General features: G+C 58.9%; 2 protein-coding genes and 1 long non-coding RNA gene across 4 annotated transcripts; 1 reads left to right on the plus strand and 2 right to left on the minus strand.

Annotated features, from left to right (window-relative positions):
- Positions 1–3,755: 3,755 nt before the first annotated feature.
- On the minus strand, positions 3,756–8,275 carry Ormdl3 (ORMDL sphingolipid biosynthesis regulator 3). Of its 2 annotated transcripts, none has more exons than XM_010620020.3 (4): positions 8,176–8,248; positions 5,342–5,535; positions 4,496–4,647; positions 3,756–4,365 (listed from the first exon to the last, which is right to left on the minus strand). In XM_010620020.3, the coding sequence occupies exons 2-4, from the start codon at positions 5,513–5,515 to the stop codon at positions 4,230–4,232; spliced, it is 462 nt and encodes a 153-aa protein (XP_010618322.1). In that variant the 5' UTR covers positions 5,516–5,535; positions 8,176–8,248; the 3' UTR covers positions 3,756–4,229. The 2 variants fall into 2 exon arrangements, with proteins under 2 accessions (XP_010618322.1, XP_010618321.1); XM_010620019.3 differs by having other exon boundaries at positions 3,761–4,365; positions 5,342–5,540; positions 8,176–8,275.
- Positions 8,276–12,128: 3,853 nt separating this feature from the next.
- Positions 12,129–19,335, minus strand: LOC104859432. The gene is made up of 4 exons (XR_779375.2): positions 18,516–19,335; positions 17,875–18,151; positions 14,003–14,129; positions 12,129–13,267 (listed from the first exon to the last, which is right to left on the minus strand). It is a non-coding gene; the product is annotated as an uncharacterized LOC104859432 (long non-coding RNA).
- On the plus strand, positions 15,935–16,790 carry Lrrc3c (leucine rich repeat containing 3C). Its single transcript, XM_010620018.2, has one exon. The coding sequence runs from the start codon at positions 15,935–15,937 to the stop codon at positions 16,697–16,699; it is 765 nt and encodes a 254-aa protein (XP_010618320.1). The 3' UTR covers positions 16,700–16,790.
- Positions 19,336–19,349: the final 14 nt, after the last annotated feature.

Genomic DNA, 19,349 nt, shown 5'->3' on the forward strand with positions numbered 1-19,349 from the left:
GTAACCTTACCTCATGAATCCCTTATGTCATCACACCTGTATTCTATACTGCATCTGTTTCTGTAGAAAACTCTTAACTACACCAAGGGAGGGTTCAACCACACTTACCCTGGGGCTTTTGAAACCCAAGAAACTCCATGAATTGCTGGGTTTTGAGAAAGAGGGATAAAATAACTGACTCTACTATAAACCCCTTCAAGCCCACAATTTCCCTCAGAGTCCCGATAGCCAAGAACGTGGAAGGGTAACTAGTAGCCACCACCACCAGGATGGTTGCAGCTGGCTGCTACCGAGTGTCCCTTCTGGGCCAGGCCCTGTAACGATAAATGACTGATGTAAGTGATTCTCATCTCATCGTTGGAAGTTTTCCAGAGTTGACAGATGAGGACGCTGAGGCAGCCTGTCCAGAGGTCACCCGGATGGTCGGGGGCAGAGCCAGGCTCTGACCCCAGGTGGCTCCAGCTCTCAGGTCTGCCTCCTCCTTCAGCCATTAAGCCAAGAGCCTCCATTTATTCCTCTGCAGAACTCCACTAATTTAAAAGAAATTGTTTATAAAGGGGAAAGGAGGACTATGTAGGAATGGTTTCCACTATGAATTTTACTCCCTCTCTCCCCTCCCACTACGCAGTCCTCACGTGGCTTCTCGGACCACAGTGTGCTGACCCAGACTGCAAACAGACTGGGTGGTGCAGTTGATGTCATCAGGGAGTCAAGAACTGGATGGCTGGGCGTGGTGGAGCACACCTGTCATCCCAGCACTCGGGAGGCTGAGGCAGGAGGATCGCTGTGAGTTCGAGACCAGCCTGGGCTACACAGTGAGTTCCAGGGCAGTCTCAACTACATAGTGAGACCCTGTCTCAAAAAACAAGGACGAAGCAGAAGCAGGCAAAGTTCCCTGGCTGACCACCTCCACTGCCTTGTACTGGCTTGGAAGCCCTCGGTCCTGCTCAGGACGCCCTGTGGGGTGAGGTATCCAAACAGCATCCTCCTCCTCAGTACCACCAGACACCAGCAGTGTAGGCTGCCAGCATCAGGGACCAGAGGTTCTGTGACTGTCTCGGGTAGATCGGGCACTGTGCTCGGGCCAACTGGGGAGAGGAAGGTATTGGTTCAGGGTTTTAAATCTTCTACCTTTGGCAGCTTAGGGTCAAGGAAGAGCCAAAGATGACAGGACAACAGGACCGGGAATGGTCTGCCTTCACCTGAAGAAGAGTGAGAGTCACAGGGCTGACCCTGCTCTGTCGGCAGGGAACCGTCTGGGGGAGATGGAGCGGGGCTGCCCCAGGCAGGAGGACAAGGCCTGCTCGCTGCACGTCCAGTCTTCAGAGGAGCGCAGCTGCCCGTCCGGGTGCCACCGTCCCCACCCGGCTGGCCGATGCTGGTGGGCTCCCTGCCTTCCTGGCTAATGTGGTCAGATGGGCGTCTCCTACCAAGCGTTCCACATGGGCTGGTGGCCTCCAGGAGCCTCCTGGGCTCTGCTTCCCCAGCCCCTCCTGCCTGGCTGGGCAGCTACTCACCACTGGCACCCTGCAATGGCCAGCTCGGCCTCTCCTGGTCTGGGAATCCTTCCAGGGCTCTGGAAGCTGTTGCCAGGACCACAGGCTCATCCCCAGGGCCATCCCCAGGGCCATCTCCGGCCCGTCCCAGCTGCTCACCAGGAATACTGGACCCCCAGGTGGGGCACCCTCCTGGGCCTGTCCATGAGCCACTTTATAGCAGGGGTGGAGACAGAAGGCCCAAGGCCACCTTTCCTTTTGGATCCGAGGAGGAGGGAGACCCTGAGATCTATTCCCCTGGGTGAGTCTGGACCAGCGATGGTGCGGAACCAGGGAGCGTGGGCCATGCTATCCAGTGGGGGCGGGAGTGACCGAGTGGCAGCAGACAGCACTGTGCTGCGCGAGTGACGTCAGAAGGCTCTGTCCCAAGGCCAAGGCGGGCGACAGGCACCTCAGAGCCCCTGCAGCTCAGGACAGGAGGAGCAGCCTCATCTCTGCTCACCCCCCAAATGCCCCTCAGGGAGATGCAGACCCCCTGCACTCGCCTCCCCCACGACAGACACCGGGCCACCCGTGTCCCTCCTCAGAGACGACCCCGGAGCCCAGCCTGCTTCCGCTCGGGTGTGGACGAGGGTTAGGATGGCCAACGCGGGTGTCACGGGAAGTGCTTCCTGCTGGGCGCCATGCAGATGCCCACCAGAGCCACCAGGTGGTCTCCTGACGCCTCGGGGAGGCTCGGCTCAGAGCAGGAACTCGCTAAGGCCACGTGCTAGCAAGTGGCAGGGCTGGGACTGGAACAGAGATGGTGGCTAAAGTGACCTGCAAGCCTGGCTGGCCCAACTGCGTTTCTCCTCCCAGGGCCATGCGGCCCATGACACCCGCTGGACCTGGGCCGGAACCACTCGGAGGATGCAGTGAGGCTGGCCCAGGGCCAGAGTGGGGCGAGCTGCTGGGGAACCCCTGCCCACTCATGCTCCTGGCATGCTCCTGGAGGAAGTGTGAAAATCCCTGCAGTAGAGGGCCCAGAGAAAGCACTGGGCATGGTAACACACGCCTGTAATCCCAGCATTTAGGAGGCTGAGGCAGGAGAATCACAAGTTTGAGGCCAGCCTGGAATACAGAGTGAGATCATGCCTCAAAGAAAGCAAAAACTGGCCAGGTGTGGTGACACACACCTGTAATCCCAGCACTCAGGAGGCTGAGGCGGGAGGATCGCTGTGAGTTCGAGACCAGCCTGGGCTACATAGTGAGTTCGAGGGCAGTCTCAACTACGTAGTGAGACCCTGTCTTCAAAAAAAAACAAAAAACAACAAAAAAAGCAAAAACCATGAGGAAGGGAGGAAGGCAGGCCGGGAGGAAGGCAGCCCTCCCAAGGTGGCAATGACTGGGAAGGTCTCAGGAGAGCGATGGAGCACCAGGGAGAACCTGGCACCTTGGGGGACCCTAGCTCCATCTATGAAGCCACCACCTCCTGGCCCAGCTGTTCTGGGTCCGGGGTGCGAGGCCTACAGGCAGACAGATCCTGCTCCCCACCCAGAGCCTTTACCAGCTCCCACTGGGCCACAGCACCCCAGAGTCCCCACCACCCCTGCAGCAGGTGCTGCTGCCCCATCCCCAGATCCCCCAGGAAGTACCAGCCGGACAAGAAGCAGGAACATATCGCCCTTTATTCGCATTTCTCAGAACACTGTACAAAGGGAGTAAAAATCCTATTCACACTTCGCTTAGAAAGATCTGAAGGTGAAAGTTCCCTATTATACCTGGGGCTAGGGAGGCCCAGGCCCTGCTCTAAAGCCGCAGGGAGGGGAGAGGCGGCTCCCAGGGGTGAAGGGACGGCCATGACCACCCCATGCTTCTCCCCTGCCCTGCCTGGGAGGGGTCCGGCAGCCCAGCGACCCGTGGGAGGTGGCCTCCTGGCCCACATGTGCGAGCCCCCACAGAGGCCAGGCCCCACTCCCTCGCGGGCTGGGCAGGAGCCCGCACCACTGCAGAGGGCGGTGTCCACCCGGACCTGACTGCGGGGCCAGCAGGCCACCCCGCCCACAACCCAAGAGCCCCAGACCCACAGCAGTCCAACCTCCCACTGCCGTCTCTGTGCCACAGCCGAAATGACCCCCAAGCCCGCGGCCCTCACCACATCCCAGAGGACACAGGGTCCAGCTCCCCCGCCCCATACCTCCCCGCCTTCAAAGCCCCAACTCCCCACCCCAGCTCGCCCAGGACCAGGCGGCCTGGCTCCCACCCACCACGCACACACCCGGGCTGCAGCGGAGCTGCCAAACCCCAAGGCCTGTGCCGGGCAGGGGCGCGCCGTGGAGTCTGGTGCCACTGAGCACTCCGTGAGCCGTACAGGACCCCGAGGGCCACCCGAAGGCCAAGACCGGCGGGGACATGATCCAGAACCGTTGGCTCCCCGCGTGGGGGTAGAGCTTTGGGCAAACAAGTTTGCGGGGTCCCCCGGCCCGGCCTCCTGCCCCAACCTTGCGGGTCCGCGCTCAGCCAGAGCCCGGCCCCTTCCCTGACGACCCCATAGGTCTCTCTCTATTCAAAAGGCAAAAGGAAAGATCAAAAACTTCAGAAAGGGTTAGAGCCTGGGGCCCACACCAACCCCGCTACAAGCTACTCCGAGTCGCTACTGGGAAGCGAAGGGAAAAGAGGCCCGGGGCTCTGCACGCGGCGGCCGAGCTCCGGGCTCTGCCGGTGGCATCGCGGCCAGGCACTGGCCCTGTGCCCTCAGTACTTATTGATGCCGAAGATGCGGACTCCGTGCAGCTGGGGCAGCTTGGGGATGAGCACGCTCATCAAGGACACCGTGTTGAGGACGAAGTGGACCTGGTCGTACTTGGTGTAGAAGCTGGTGAGGAAGTACCTGGGGGAGGGCGGATAGCTGGGAAGACGGAGGGCGTCCAGGGCTCCCCACCCCGGAACCCCCCTGCATTCCCCGCGCTACACCCAGGCCCAGGCTGGCCGAGCCTCTCCCGGCCCTCCGTGACACTCACAGCACAATGGGCGTGATGGTCAGGAACTTCCGGGAGGCTGTGAACTGCACCCCGTAGTCCATCTGCTCCCAATGGGTCAGCAGCCTCGCCTTGCCCTGGTCCGGGGTCTCAAAGGGGGTCCCTTTCACTGTGTGCAAGAAGATGTACATGCCCTGGCGGGAAGGGGCTTCGTCAGGAGATGCGAGAGGCAAAGCGGACCCGGCAAGGAGATGCTCACCCGTAATCCCGGCCCAGGCAATTCAGCAACTGAGGAAACCTTGTCTCAAGATTTAAAATCAACAGCTCAGGGTGAAGGCCCTGGGTGCCATTCCCCGTACCACAGGAGGGGGGCGGGCTTCAGGGTCCCGGTTCAATTTTTCTACCAGTAATAGCTCCAGGTGACCTCTGGCCTCCCTCTGCAGGGCATCAGGGTACAAGCAGGAAGTCAGATCGCAGAACAGGCACGGAGATGCCCCCATCCAGCCCCACCGGAGCCTCATGTGCCAGCCAGAAAGGGCAAGGGGACGAGAACGGCCCCAGAGCAGCAGCAGGCGGGCTGGGACACAGAGGGACAGAGTGGAAGAGGCGCCACGTGCCAACGCTGCACAAGGCCAGGCACCAAGATTCCTGGGTGCTAGGGCCACCTTCCAACGCCCACAGCCACCGGGCTCTAGAGGGAGGGACCAACGTGCAGATCTGGTTCTTCCCCCAGACTACATGGGCTGGACCGAGGCACGCGCGGCAGAGACGGGGGGGTGGCCTGGGCTCTGGAGATGGATGTTGTCACGGTGCCACCTGGCTACCCGGCCCAGGCCTGGCGGCCCCTCCTGCTCCTCGGCTGTGTCAGGAGGGCGGCGGGGCTCTCACCATGTTGTGGATGAGGTTAGTGAGGGTCCAGACGACGGGGACGCTCACAAAGGGGATGCTGAGCAGCACGACGTGGAGGAGGCCGATGGCCAGCACGTAGGACAGCCAGATGCCGCGGCTGTTCATCACCCGCGTGTTGGGGTTCACCTCGCTGTGCGCCGTGCCCACGTTCATCCTGCCACCCCTCTCCGCCGCTGCTCTGCAAACAAGCAGCACAGGTGAGACAGGTCACACCACTCTCCCTGTCCCTTCACAGCCGAGAATCCCTCCCATGGAGCGGTCCGGAGTTTGGGTGCTCAGGCAGGAGGCAGCACACAGGCCTGCGGCCCCCGCTTCGGCCACTTCCTGCTGCTGGCTGGACTAATACGGGGCTGCCCTACACGTCATGCCTTTGGGACAATGCCCAGCAGCACCTGGGAGGTGTCTGTCCCCAGCCCCACTCCCTCCTGCCCCTCCCCGAATTCTCTCAGTGTCACTCCTGCTGCAGGCCAGGAGACACCTCCCACCCTACACCGTCCCTGGGGAGTAAAGGGAGGCCTGCTACAGTGGATGAAGTGTGGGGTCACCACTGCCGCCCACCCCTAATTCTCTAATCCCAGATTTCCCCAGCCTAGAAGGAGGCGCAGGACAGACAGGCAGGGAGGGAGGCAGAGCAGCAAGCCTGGGTCAACCTCTGCCAGACCTGGAAGGCTCCCTCTTGGTAACATAAAACAAAACATCCAGACATTTTCTCCATTTGGCAGCCTCTTAGGCTAATCCTCGGGATGCCACCCCTTCTGTTGCCCAACTACCATGGCCCTTTACCCCTCAGGGGGAAGGGAGAACAGAGATGTGGCCAACACCCACAGCTGCACAGGTAGCTAGAACGCTATCAACATCCCCTCCCAAGGACACAAAACCCTTCCGTGGCCTCCTTGCTCCTCCTGTGGTCTCTGCCCTGCCTGTCCTCACACAACCTCCCTCGCCGGCTCGGACGGGATAAGCCCTGTGGCAGGAGGAACCAGAAGGGCTGCACTTGCTACCCAACAGCCACTGGGGACAGCAACTTAAGTGAGCAGAGACAGTCAGGAGGGGAATGATCTGCCTCTTGTCCCCAGTGCGAGGGTCCTGTGCCAGCAGGAGGTGGGACGAGAAGGCACCCACACACTGGCTCACCTACCTACCTGAAGTCCCCCATGATCACTATGGCAAAAGCCCCCTCTCTGGGTGATGGAGATGTTGAGGGGCACCCAGAGACCACCCCTTCATGCTGCTGCAGCCAGTCCCCCAGACTCAGCAGCCACTTTTTAGGATCCTGGCCCAGCCTGCAGAGGAGCCAGACTTCCCAGGGGCCACTTTCTTCCTTCCAGAATCACGGGAGAAAGTTTTCTCTTCCCAGGCAGCTCTGATCTTGGAGACCTCAGGCAAAATGCGACCCACAACATGGTTTCCCAACAAGCAAACACATGCTGGCTGGCCGGCTGGCCGGCTGGCCGCTGCTGGGTGGCTGGTGGAAGTGATGCTCCTGAAGCCAGCCCCATTAAGCTGGGTAATTAGGCCCAACAGAAACCCAAGGAACTAGAAAATCAGCTTTTACTTTCCTAGGGCCCCGGGGCTTCAGTTAACCTAATGCAGCCCCTGGGACACCTACTGAGGATAAACTTCCAGCTGGGGGCAGTGCTGGGCCACAGGAGATGTGGGTCTCTGAAGGGCTTTCAACAGGGAGAGGAAGAGGTCCCGCAGTGTCACCCTCCTCCAGAAGCCAGCCCTACAGCCGTGCTGGTGCAGGACCCCTAGCCCTCGGCAGCATTCTGTCTGAGACCCCACACCACTTCTCACTTTGACAGGGCTTCCAATAAAGCCTGATGAGCCCAGGAGGAACCTAGACTGAGGTCCAGGTGGAAACTCTGGAAAGCTTCTTCCTGAACCCTGAACACGAGGTGTTGCCCCCCCACAAAAAAAATCAATAAATTAAGAAAAAAGACCAGCAGCCTTAAAGTGCTCGAGACTTTCATGTCCCTATAGGCACATGTCTCCTCTGCCAATAATCAGTCGACCTTTCTCCCAGAAGTAGAGAAAGGGGGAGAAAGAAGAGGCCAGCAGAGGCTGACAGCTTCCCAGCAGCTCAGGCTAAAAAGTTTTGCTGCCAGCACCAGCATTTACTGTGGTTTCATAACCTGTCTCAAACCAGAGCCCGCAGCAACTCGGTTCTCTTAACCAGTGTTTGCTGCTAGCTCTTAGCTCTTCTTATCCCAACCCTTCACTCCCTGGGCCCGGCACACAAATATCCTGGCTCACGCCAAGACCAGACAGCGCCCCAGGGCGACCACTAGGTGTTTCCCAGTCCTTCCCGCAGATAAAGGCAGCTCTTTAAATAGCTCGCTTACCGCCTTCTGGGTGAGCAGCGCCACCACCCACGTCCCGGGACCCGACGGGGAGTCCGCCGCAGCACCCCACGATGCCACTTCCACTCGGTCCGCTTCCCCAGCCTGCAGGCCCGGCTGCAGCCGCTCACCTCTCCTCGGCCCAGTCTCCCCTCGCCAGGAGGCGGAGGGGGAAGAAAGCGAAGCCTCGCTGGCCCCGGGGCAGGGAGGCGGAGCCTCGCCTTCGTTGGGGTTTTCGGAGCGGGACCCCCAGCGGGCCCACCCCCATCTGCACGCGTTCTACCCCCGAAACCCGGCCGCTCCACCCCGGGCCTCCTGCTCCCCTTTCCTCGGTGGGCACCCTTCGGGCGACGCTCGCCTCGACCCTCAGCCACCCTGCCCAGGTCTCCCCCAGCTCTGCAGCCTCCCCAGAAGCCCCCGCATCTCCCCCGCCCCTCCTCCAGCCACCCCAAGACCGCCCTCCGGACTCACCGAGCGGTGGGGGGGAGGTCGAGGGCCCGGGAGAAGTTCCCGGGAGCTGGGACCGCAGCTTCAACCACCAGCGGAGGTGGCACCCTGCTGGCACCTATCACCGAATCAGCGCCCTGCACCGCCCCACGGTGACGTCAAACCCCGCGCCGGTCTCGCAGCGCCTCCTGGGAATTGTAGTTCCCCGTGGTCTCCGTACTCGAGTCGTGCTGCGCCCCCTGGGAGTTGTAGTTCTCCGCTGCCTCTGTGGCCCGCTCCTCCAGGAAATTCGGTTCGGACTTCGCTGGGGTCTGAGCAGCCTAAGGTTTTCCGGTGACGATAATAAGATCGGGCGGTATTACTTTGGTGTGTAGCAATTCCAGCTTTTGCACCTATGCCCTTGAAGTGTGGTTTACGTTTGCCAGGGTTTTGCAGAGGAAAGTTTTAAATAACTTTCAGGAGATCCCAACTGGGATGTTCTGATCCCAAGGCCAAAGTTTTCTCCGCTGCACCCCACTGCCTGAACCCTAGTCCCATCCAGAACAGGGCTCACCTTGCCCTTTGCCCTACCGGACCCTCCTGGGATTGGATTTTCAGACCCTTGAGAGGATGAGGGTCTGCAGGGAGCCTGCGGGGAACGGGAGTCCAGACCCGGCCTGCTGCTCAGCCGCACCTGATCCAGGCTGGCCTGGGCCGGCCACGTGCTGGGTCTCCCCCCATCGGACATCAGAACAGGCCGGGTATCACAGCAAGAACCATGCATGAAGAGTTAGGAGCCAGAGTTGCTGCCTCCCGTCCGCGTGTGGCTTTGGGGCCGGAGGGTGAGGTCTGCAGTTTTCAAGTCTGCATGGTGTGAAAGCGAGGGCACAGATTTCACGGCGGGGTAGGCATAGTGTACACGTCAGTCCCTTTACTGAGCGTGTAACCCGAGCTGATTGTGCGCCTTCATCTCCGGCCCCGCACCTGTGAACCACTACCTCCCAGGTTGTTATGTGAATTCCGAAGCACGCAGTAAAAGTCCTACTGCACTGCAGGAAGCAGAACTAAATGGCTCCTAACGTCTCCTGGGCCACTCCCACTGTGCGAGTCAACAATACGCCTTGTCTGGGTGGCTCAGTCCTCGCTCTGCCCTGCGCAGCCCGGCTGGAATAGCAGGATCCTGTGATGCCATGGCACGCCAGCTCGCTGGGTTGTAGTGCACCGGAAGTGAATGCGCGGGCGCAGGAAGAAGGCTGGCCCAGGCTACCTGGCCCAGGACTTCCCACCCTCCTCTTCCAGGAGGCAACCGGGAACCAGTGGCCACAAGGCTGGAGTGGACCCAGGAGGCAGCTGGGTACTGAACCGCCCACAGGAGGCGGCTTCTCAAGTGTTTCCAGAACGCTTTCCCACGATCAGAGCATTCAGCCCAGGCCCTGAAAAAGCCCTGTCTTGTGGCCCCCAAAAGTGCCTGCTGGTTGGTGGACGCCCCTTTCCTGACGGCTATCAGTGACGTCCTCACAGAATCCTGCCTGGTTACCGAGGACGCTGCCTGGAGGTTTTCCAAAGTGAGCCTGCTCTGTGCCTTTGACTTCTCCCTGGGATTCTTCCCTTGTCCATCAGGGTGGCCAAACTCTGGGTCTTGGCCAGTTTCCTCACATTTCTGTGAACTGCAGTGACCAGACAGGGACCCCATCACCCATGACGCTCCAACAAATGCTGTCCAGGGGAAGGTGGCCAGACAATACGACCTAGGAATGGGTCCTGTCTACCAGGGTCTCCCCCAACTCACTCGGGTTGTGGTCGCCCTTGGTCACTCTCTGCTTTATTTAGCCACAGTCCCTGTCGTCACCCTGTCTTTCTGTCTCTGCAGCTCGTGGCCCTCATAATTACTTGCTTCCGGCATCTTTCCACCATGGCAAGCCCTGAGCCTCTTCAGGATGAAGGGCAACCCCCAGGACAAATCAGAACTGAAAACCATTCATGCCTTGGGGCCATGACACATCTGATAGCCTGTCTCTCTCTCTCTCTCTCTCTCTCTCTCTCTCTGTGACAGGGTTTCACACCTTAGCCCAGTGGCCTCAAACACACAGTGATCCTCCTGCCTCAGCTTCCTGAGCGCTGAGATAACAGGTGTACACCACCACATCCTGCTTTTTGAATCTCTTAAATAATCTTGGAAATGAAAAAAAGGAAGGGAAAAAAACACAGATCAAAACAAATCAAGAGTCAATCAAAAGCGACAGCACTCTTACTGTGATACTGATTCAGGCAAACCAACTTTTTAAAACAAATTGTATTAAGTTATCAGGATCCAAGTATGGTGGACCACACCTGTCACCCTAGCATTTGGGAGGCTGAGACAAGAGGATCGCCAGGAGTCCAAGGCCAGCCTGGGCTACATGGTGGGACCCTGTCTTAAAGCACAAAACCAAACCAAAATATACAATAAATTATCAGGCAAATTTGAATACTGACATCATCATCATTATTATTATTATTATTATTAATAGATTTAGAACAGAACTCCAACTACATCTTCATTGGTTCACTTACAGAGGAAGATGCCATATAACTTGATTTCTCAAGTCGTAAGATTTCTCAAGAGAAACAAGTTATCTGTTAATAATCATTAAACATACATATATTGAAATACCAGATTGGCTTTCAGAGAGAAACACTTAACTCTGGTATTTTATTGTACTTAATCACAGGGGGGAAAAACCCAGAATATTAGTAAGAAACAATAACTTCCATACATAGTAAATACAAATAGACTAGCAACATGACTTCGGCCATCTTTTATAGAAAAAAAGTGGTACCTCTTCAATGAATTAAGCAGCACATTTTCAAAGATCAGGGACACTAAACCATTCAGTTGGCTTAGACTTCGTTCCCTTCAATAACTAGGGGGCAGGCCCGGCGATTCTGCTGCCCACCTCGGGAGCACAAAGACCTGAGTTCAATCCCCAGTACAAAAAATTAATAAATAAGTAAAATAACTAGGGGGAAAGTCACAGAGGCAATTTTTCCCCATTTGTATCTAGTTTATTGGTACTTTTTAAGTATACTGTGTGTTTACAGTCATCATTGAGATCTTGTACCTTTCCATGACAGACCTTGGTTTTCAGTTTTTTCCCATTCCCCTGCCCTCCCTTCACCCCGTAAGAGGAAAATTATTAAACCTGGACGATGGGGACATGAGGGTCCCTCCATAACTTTCTCTGCTTTTTTAGGTCTGAAATTGTTCACAATAAAAGGATTTTCTCAGTCCCACGAGGCAGCGCACGCCTGCCATCCCAGCTACTCGGGAGGCTCAAGACAGCAGGGTTGCAAGTTCAACACCAGCCTGGACGACTTAGTGAGACCCTATCTAAAAAGTTAAAAAAAAAAAAATTGAAAGTTTGAGGGTGTATTTCAACATTCCCTGGCTTTCCAGTACTGTAAAAAGTAAATGAATAGGTAGGTTTTTCTAAGCTCTCACATGTTCATAATTATAAGCAAAGACCCAGGCACCAGGTTCCACCCCCAGCCCCTTGAGTTACTGGCTGTGTGACCTCAGGCAAGTCGCTGAACCTCTCTGTGCTGCAATGACCTTGTTTCTAACTCAGATAGTGGAATCCTGGCAATACCCACCTCAGGCTGTGAGGACTAAAGGAGTCAACAAAGGTAAAACACCAAACAATTCCTGGCACACAGAGAAAGCTAAGGGTTACCTTCATTAATCCATCCCACCTGATAAAAGAGCCTCTCCTAAATGATAGAAATTCCACAAATGCAAAAGCAGACCTGGTCTTAGGATGGAGGGATGGGGGGGCGATATTTTTCGCACTCTCGTTTCAAATTTTGTGTCATGCGATATGACTTTCACATTTTTTGTGAAATGTGTTCATAACAGAGTCAACCAGGGAGTCAACCAGGGCCAGGGATTCAGCTCAGTGGTTCCACTGCCTGCTTTGCAAATGCCAAGACCTGAGTTTGATCCTTGGTATCCCCCCCCCAAATAAATAAACAAATAAAGAGTCAGCCACGACACAGGCTCTCCCTGCCCTCTGGGAGCTGCTTAGTCTACTGAGGGGACCTGGTCCCCAAACCTAGGGGGTTTCACGGGGTGGGGACTCTGCTAGTGACAGACATCACGGCAGGCAGGATGGATAAACCAGGAATGCATTCCCCAAAGGTGACAATAGCAAAGAGAAGGCCCAAGAAATTCTGTCCTGTCGGTCTTGGGAGGCTGAGGCAGGAGGGTCACCCCAAGTTCAAAGAAAGCATAGACTACATAACAAGACCCTCTCTCAAAAAACAAAAGAAGAAAGCCTGTCCCCTGCCCTGACTCTTGGGGTAGAAAAGCTACCCCCACCCCCACTGCTTCCCAGATTGGGGTGCTGAGGGCTGCCCAGAGCAAGTACAAGGAAGGAGAAGCTCTCCGCCTCCTGGACAGTTATTTTGTGTTTCTGCTGCAGGGGAGGGGACAAGGCGGTGCCAAGCAGGCGAAAGAGCCCTGTGTGAGCCTCCTGAGAATTTGGGCAGGCCAGGCAAGACAGCAGCAGGACTGAGGTCTCTCTCCAGCGCCTCCCTCGCCCGCTTGGCTCTTTTAGGCTGCAGTGGGAAAGGGCCAAGCTGCCAGGGCCCCTAGGCACTGAGCCAACGCCTGGGTGCCAGAGCTCCCAGGGCAGGTGCTGCAGGAACCCTTCATCCGCAGGATGACACCAGGAGGGGCCTGGGTGCGCCCGGCACGAGTGGCTTTTTAAGCTGCTGTATTCTCGTCTTTCCCACACACTGGATGGCAAGCCAGGCCCCTGCCAGGTTCCGCCGAGCAGCACCGCGGCATCCAGGCCAAGGTTTCAGGGATTTGTTTCGTTTTGGTCGCTGTGACTGGTCCCCACCCTTCAGTGACATTCTCAACTTTGCCTTTCTGCCTGGTTGGCCCTGTGGTCCTTGGATGCTGGAAGTGGCCCATGCCGTGTTCAAAGCAGGAGAAGGCAGGCTTGGCCCCCTCTCCTACCACAAATCAGGGACTGTCCAGAAAGCTTGCCAGCACCTCCTACTTAGACGCCAGAGACAGCTGCTGCCACCTCCAGCTGCCAGAGATGCAGTCTCTGTCCAGATGTCCAGACTGCTTTGAAGGATGTTTGAACAGCTTTTTCAAAACAAAACAAAACAAAACAAAATCTTATATAGCCCAAGCTGGCCTCAAATGCTTTGTGGTAATCCCCCTGCCTCAGCCTCCCAAATGCTGGAATTATAAACATGCATGCCTAAACCTGGCTTCGTGGCACTTTTTAAAGAGCCCCAAGTGATTCTAACATGCTGCTGAGTTTGAGACCCAGTACCTTGAACAGCCAGCATCTGGGCTGGGGATGTAGCTCAGTGGCATCACACCTGCCTGGCAAGTACAGCGTCCTTGATTCCCAGTACAAAAAAAAAAAAAAAAAAAAAAAAAAAAAAAAAGCCAGCATCTGCACAGAACTAAGAACAGCCTGAGCCTGACATCCCAGCACTCCAGAGGCCGAGGCAGGAGGATTGCTGTGAGTTCGAGGCCAGACTGGGTTACACAGAAGGTTTAAGGCCAGTCTGGACTGCACAGAGAGACCCTGTCTCAAAAAGCAAAGAAAACTGAAGGTAAACCTCAGGGTTAACTCCATGGATGTGCCACCTGGTAGTTGCACCAGATTTGCAGAGATGGGCCTGGTTCTGGTCCCCCAAACAGCTTCCTGAGTCAGGGTCCATGCAGGACCAAGGGGGCCGTGGGGTCAGAAGGCCAGGCACAGGGTGCTGGTGAGTGTGAGTAGAGACCGGCGAGCAGCAACCGGACTGTGTTGGCCTCAGACTCCCTGGAAAACTCGGGTCACATTCTAGACCTCAGTTTACCTACCTGCCATCGAAGATGGCCTGATGAACAACCTCTCCTTTTGGCAGGGCTGCCCAGGGCTGTGGAGATGACCGTGGATGTGGATGGCCCCTCTGCCACCTTGGCCCGTGGTGGCTTTTCTCCCTGGACCCTGCAGAGGAAAAGGAAGAGGAGGGAGGAAGGCACCGGCCGTGGGGCTGACATCATGAAGGAGGCCATGGTGTGCACCGGAAGATGACGCTCGAAACAGCCAGTATCTGCATAGAGCTATTGGCAAAGGCAGACTCAAAGCCAGGTGCCAGGGTACACACTCATAATCCCAGCTACTCAGCAGGCTGAGGCAGGAGGATCTAAAAGTCAAGGCCAGTCTGAGCAACTTAGCAGGACCCTGCCTCAAAAATTTCTGTTTGAATTTTGGAGACAGAGTTTCACTATGCAGCCCACACTGACCTCAAACTCACATGGATCTTCCTGCTTCGGCCTCCCGGGTGCTTGGAGTACAAGCATGGGCTGCCATACCCAGCTTCTTTTCTCAAAAGTTTACAAAAATTTGTAAATGGCTAGGGGTGCAGCTCAGTGGTAGAGAGCTTGTCTCTGGTGCACCAGGCCCTGGTTCCATCCCCAGCACGGCTAATAATCATGACAGGAGGAGCCTTGGGGCTCTGGGGTCGAGGTGACTTGCCAAGGCCTTCCGACTTGGGATCCAACACCCACTGGACATGGGGGCAGCAGAGGGGGAAGGGGAGCCCTCTTCGGTTCTTAGGCACAAGGAGGAGTCCAAAGTGCCAGACTGTGTGCCCCAGACTCTGCCCTATCGGGAAAAGCTGGATCAGTCCCAGGACAAGGCATAAAGTCACCAGCAGCCCTCCACAGGAACCAACGAACATTGAGCCATGGCGCCCCCTGGCGGACAAATGGGCCTGCACCTGTGAGCCAGATGCGGTCCTCTGAAGAGAGGGGTTTCCCGGGCAGAAGCGCCAAGGGCCAGGAAACAAATTGCTGGAGGCCTTGGATGGAGACGGAGTCTACGCGGGACTGCTGCCCTGCCCGCCACGCAGCGATCTTCAGCCCAGCCAGGCTCTGGGCAAGGCAGGGAGTCCTGAGACTCAGTCTCAGAAGGTGGAAGATGGCAAGGACAGGGCTTTGAGGGGGAACCCAGGGATAGAGCCGCAAGTGGGGCCTGGGCTCCCAGGGCAGAGGTCACGGGGACCCGGATCTGTTCTTTCCGCCATCACCTGGCCTGGCGGTGGATCAGGTATCCGACACCCGGGACCCAGAGTCACATGCCAGGAAACCCAATACCCTTGCGCCCCAGGCCCAGCTGACAACTGCTACCAGCAAGCAGGGCTTTGGAGGAGGAAGTGGATCTCAGAGCTGCGGCAGGGGAGAGGACAGCAGCCAGGAGGACTCGGCCACCAAGAGGGTGAGTGGTGGGGGAGGTGGGAGAGCACGAGGGAGGACGTGGCAGGCTGGGTGCCCCCAGGAAAGGGGTTTGGTGGGCACAGGAGGTGGGGCCTGGGTCCCCAGGCACCTGGCCCAGCTGGACCCCCTGAGTCCCATCTCTGATCTGTCTGCCCTTCTTGTCTCCCTCACGCTAGTGCCGACCCAGTCCACTTGGCAGCCACCCAGGCAGGTAAGGGTCAGTCTTTCTTCTAGGGAACTCGGTCCATGGGCAGAGGCAGAGACAGGAGACCTCAGACCCAGTCTGGTTGGACAAGGATCCCCTAGATCAGCCTTCCAGGTCCACGGAGCCCAAGTCTCCAGCCCTGAGGACGCTTTACCTTAAAGCGCCCTGGATCGAGAGCCTCGGGAGGAAGAGAACAGGGCACCCTGGCCCACAGACACCGCACAGAGGGGCCCAGGGCAGAGGGCTGGCACTGGGCTGGACATTGCTCTTTCTCAGGCCATCTCTCCCCTCCAGGTCCATGCCGGCCCAGGCTATGCCCAGCTGCGGCCATGTTCCTCCCAGCCGCTCAGCTCCTGCCCCTCCTGCTGGCGATGAGCACAGGGGGTGCCATGCCCAGTGCCCAGGCCCCTCCGCAAGGCTGCTACGTGGCCGAGGAAGAAGGTGAGCGCACGTTCCGCTGCAGCCAGGCGGGCCTGAGCGCTGTGCCCGCGGGCATCCCCAACGACACCCGCAAGCTCTACCTGGACGCCAACCAGCTGGCATCCGTGCCTGCCGGTGCCTTCCAGCACCTGTCCGTCCTGGAGGAGCTGGACCTGTCCCACAACGTCCTCGCCCACCTCTCGGGGGCCGCCTTCCAGGGCCTGGAGGGCACGCTGCGCCACCTGGACCTCTCGGCCAACCGGCTGGCCTCTGTGCCCGCGGAGGCCTTCGTGGGGCTGCAGATCCAAGTGGACCTGTCCGCCAATCCATGGCATTGCGACTGTGCCCTCCAGGAAGTGCTCGGGCAGGTGAGGCTGGCACCGGACACCGGGGCGGGCATCGTGTGTGGCCCCGGAGCCCGACCGGACCTGGTGGGGCAGGAATTCCTGCTGCTGGCCAGGGAGGAGGAGCTGTGCAGCCCGGGGCCCGGCGGGACCCAGCGGAGCACCGACGTGGCCCTGCTGGTCACCATGGGCAGCTGGCTGACGCTGGTGGTGGCCTATCTGGCCCACTACGTGTGGCAGAACAGCGACGGGGGCCGGCGTGCTCTCAAGCGGGCACCCGTGCTGCCCATGCGCTCGGAGGACTCGTCCACCCTCAGCACGGAGGTCTGACGGCCACGCCCCGGTCCCCACCCCGGTCCCCACCCCTCTCCTCGGCCCCTCTTCTGGCTGCCTTAAATGCCCATCTCCGCCCCACACACATACGCGCACACCCACGCACATATGCACATGCGCACGCACATCCACACAAACCCCACCTTTGGTGCCTGGAATTTGGGGGCCCCCTCTATGCCTGGATTGTGCTAGACTCAGAGAACCCGGAGCTCCTGACTGCGGTTGGGGGAGGAGCTGGGCGGAGAGAGGGGCTGGAGATCAAGCTGAGGGGGAAGCTGGGGTGCGGCTACACGGAGAAAGACAGAAGGACGCTCTGGGCCCCTCTCTTCTCCCCGCCTCTCCTGGGGCGTCCCCTCTTCCCGTGGACCCGTCTTCTGGGGCCTGTGATAGGACCCCTGGCTCAAGGCCCCCTACTTCCTCTCCCACCTCCCGGCACCTCTGCCGCTTCCTGTGTACACTCAGGGGGTTCCGAGCTGTCCCTTCGAGGGCCGGTGGTCTCCTCTGAGACAGAGGTGAGGACGGTGGTGGGCAGCTGGGGCCCCAGAGCACCGCTCCGCAGCCCAATAAAGTCCTTTTCGTGAACCCTCCCACCTCCGATCGGACACGCACGGCCTGGCAGTGGGCACAAGCCCCAAAGGTGTGGTGCTCTTCGGGCCCTCCGGAGGTGGGGCTCCCCGGGATGCTCGCCACCTTCCTCCCCTACCCTGCACCGGACCCCAACTGCTCAGGAAGCCAGGACCCCTGAATTACTGACAACGGAGCCGGAAGGCTGGAGCAGGAGAGGGCCCCCCCCCCGGGGAGGAGGCCCCGCAGGAGCGGGGATAAGAGGGTCCTAGGACCCAGGAGGGGACCCGGGGTTTGGTACTGCTTTGGGGGAGCCCATGACAGCTCAAATTGGAACCCGAACCAATTTGAATCCCCGGACTAGGGCTCCACCCAGCTTAGGGCAGAGGGGCTGGCTGTTGCCTCAGGAGTGGCAGAGAGGAATCCGTCTCTTTATACCAAGACACCAGCCTGATTCTCAGCAGGGAGTTCCAGGCGGGAAAGGACCCAGGGAAGAGAGATCTGCCTGCAGTCCAGCTCAGGAGCAGGGAGTAGCTGCTCCACCAGCTCCCTGAATCCCTGTCCCTCTCCAGCCTGGGGACAGCAGGGTAGATGCCCCAGGGACTCACCTTCCCTCGGCCCACGCAGTGGCGACCCCAAGTCACAACTCGGTGGGGGAAGATGCTCATCGCAGGAGGCTGGAACAGTCCCTGGTCCGCTAGGCCCCTCCTGCGGTGCCTGGCTGGTGCCAACCCATGGAGCAGGCTGGACTGTGGGCGTAGCTGCTTCCTCTCCCCCTCACTGCTGCCAGGAACTGGGGGTCACAGGCCCTGGTTCTGTGAAGCCCCTGGCCCTGGCAAGGCAGCTGCACAGCCTCCTGGATGCTACACGCTGCAGCTCTTTTGCCTGGAACAGAGGAAGAGAAGGGACTCAGCGTGTCAAGACCAGCCTCCCGCCCCCGTGTGTGCCAGAGCCACGACAAAGGGTCCAGATGTGAAAGAATGAGGCCCTTCTTCTCCAGGGAGGACTCCGACCCTAGAAACCCTCATTCTCTACAAAAAGGATGGACGGAGAAGAATCCGTGCCCTGGAGGCCCAGAGCCGGGAGCCAGGACCCAGGACCACGCAGGGAGGCAGGAAGACCAAGCAAGACGGGGCCCCAAGAGCCCTTGGCCCCTCCACACGCTCTGCCCTCCCCAAGAGAATGTGGCAGGGAAGCAACAGGGAGACCAGGGTGGGGCAGGGTGCAGCTAGATGGGAAGGGGCCTCACCCCACCGCCACTGAGTGCCAGGCTCCTGTCCGTCCTGCCCTCCTGTCCCGGCTGTTGGCCACGGTGCAGTGAGCACCACCACCTGCTTCTGGTGGCCCCGGCCTGTCCCCTCACTGCAGTCCCTGGGGAGGATGGGATCCCTGTGGGATGCCGGAGACAGAGAGATATCCCAGCGACAGCCACACCCCAGGGCCAGGTAGCCCCGGCCACACTGAGGTGAGGGAGGCTGGGGTCCTCCCTTCCTATGTGGGTTCCCCCAACATCAGCTGGTGGCCCCCTACCCTCCCGGACCTCCCATCCTGAGGCCACGCTGTGGGGCGCAGCCTGGAAAGGGGAGGAGGCGGCAGTGCCAGCCGGGACCCCACTTCTGACCCTCCCGACATCCCGCACGCACGAGAAGCTGAAGAAGTTCCCTGCGAAGGAGGGGGAAGCCGGCCATCGCCTTCACCGATGGGGGCCAGGAAGAGGGGAAAAGGTCAGAGGTAGAAAGTTAGAGGGGTGAGGGATGGAACGAGGTGAGGACGGGGATCTGGAGCACTCTGCCGCCCTAGGTAGGGAGGCCGAGCCCCAAGATCCCCGTAAGGGGGGACCTCGCACCCCGACCAGGGCCGCTCCGAGGGGGAGCGTCAAGGCCCGAGCCCTGGCGTGAGAACTCCTGGGCGAGGTGGGGAGGACGCTGGTCACCACGATGCTTTCCCAAGGCTCAGACTGGGCCTGAGGCGACCCCGGGAGCAGCGTCTGTCCCTGCAGGCTGAGGCGGGAGGCGCGCTGCAGCGCCGCAAGGTGGCACTCAGGTGCGAAGCCGCCCGGGCGGACAGGATGCTTTGGCCACCG

Source organism: Fukomys damarensis, unplaced genomic scaffold (assembly GCF_012274545.1).
Source record: "Fukomys damarensis isolate Sample0158 unplaced genomic scaffold, DMR_v1.0_HiC HiC_scaffold_13, whole genome shotgun sequence".
NCBI lineage: Eukaryota > Metazoa > Chordata > Mammalia > Rodentia > Bathyergidae > Fukomys > Fukomys damarensis.

What these genes read in the sequence shown, in the direction of transcription:
- Lrrc3c (XM_010620018.2), top strand. Translation starts at nt 15,935, where the DNA reads ATGTTCCTCCCAGCCGCTCAGCTCCTGCCCCTCCTGCTGGCGATGAGC.
- Ormdl3 (XM_010620020.3), bottom strand. Translation starts at nt 5,515, where the DNA reads ATGAACGTGGGCACGGCGCACAGCGAGGTGAACCCCAACACGCGGGTG. An exon ending in CTAACCTCATCCACAACATG is followed by an intron (nt 4,648 to 5,341) that starts GTGAGAGCCCCG and finishes CCTTCCCGCCAG; the next exon opens with GGCATGTACATCTTCTTGCA. An exon ending in ACCATCACGCCCATTGTGCT is followed by an intron (nt 4,366 to 4,495) that starts GTGAGTGTCACG and finishes GCCCTCCCCCAG; the next exon opens with GTACTTCCTCACCAGCTTCT.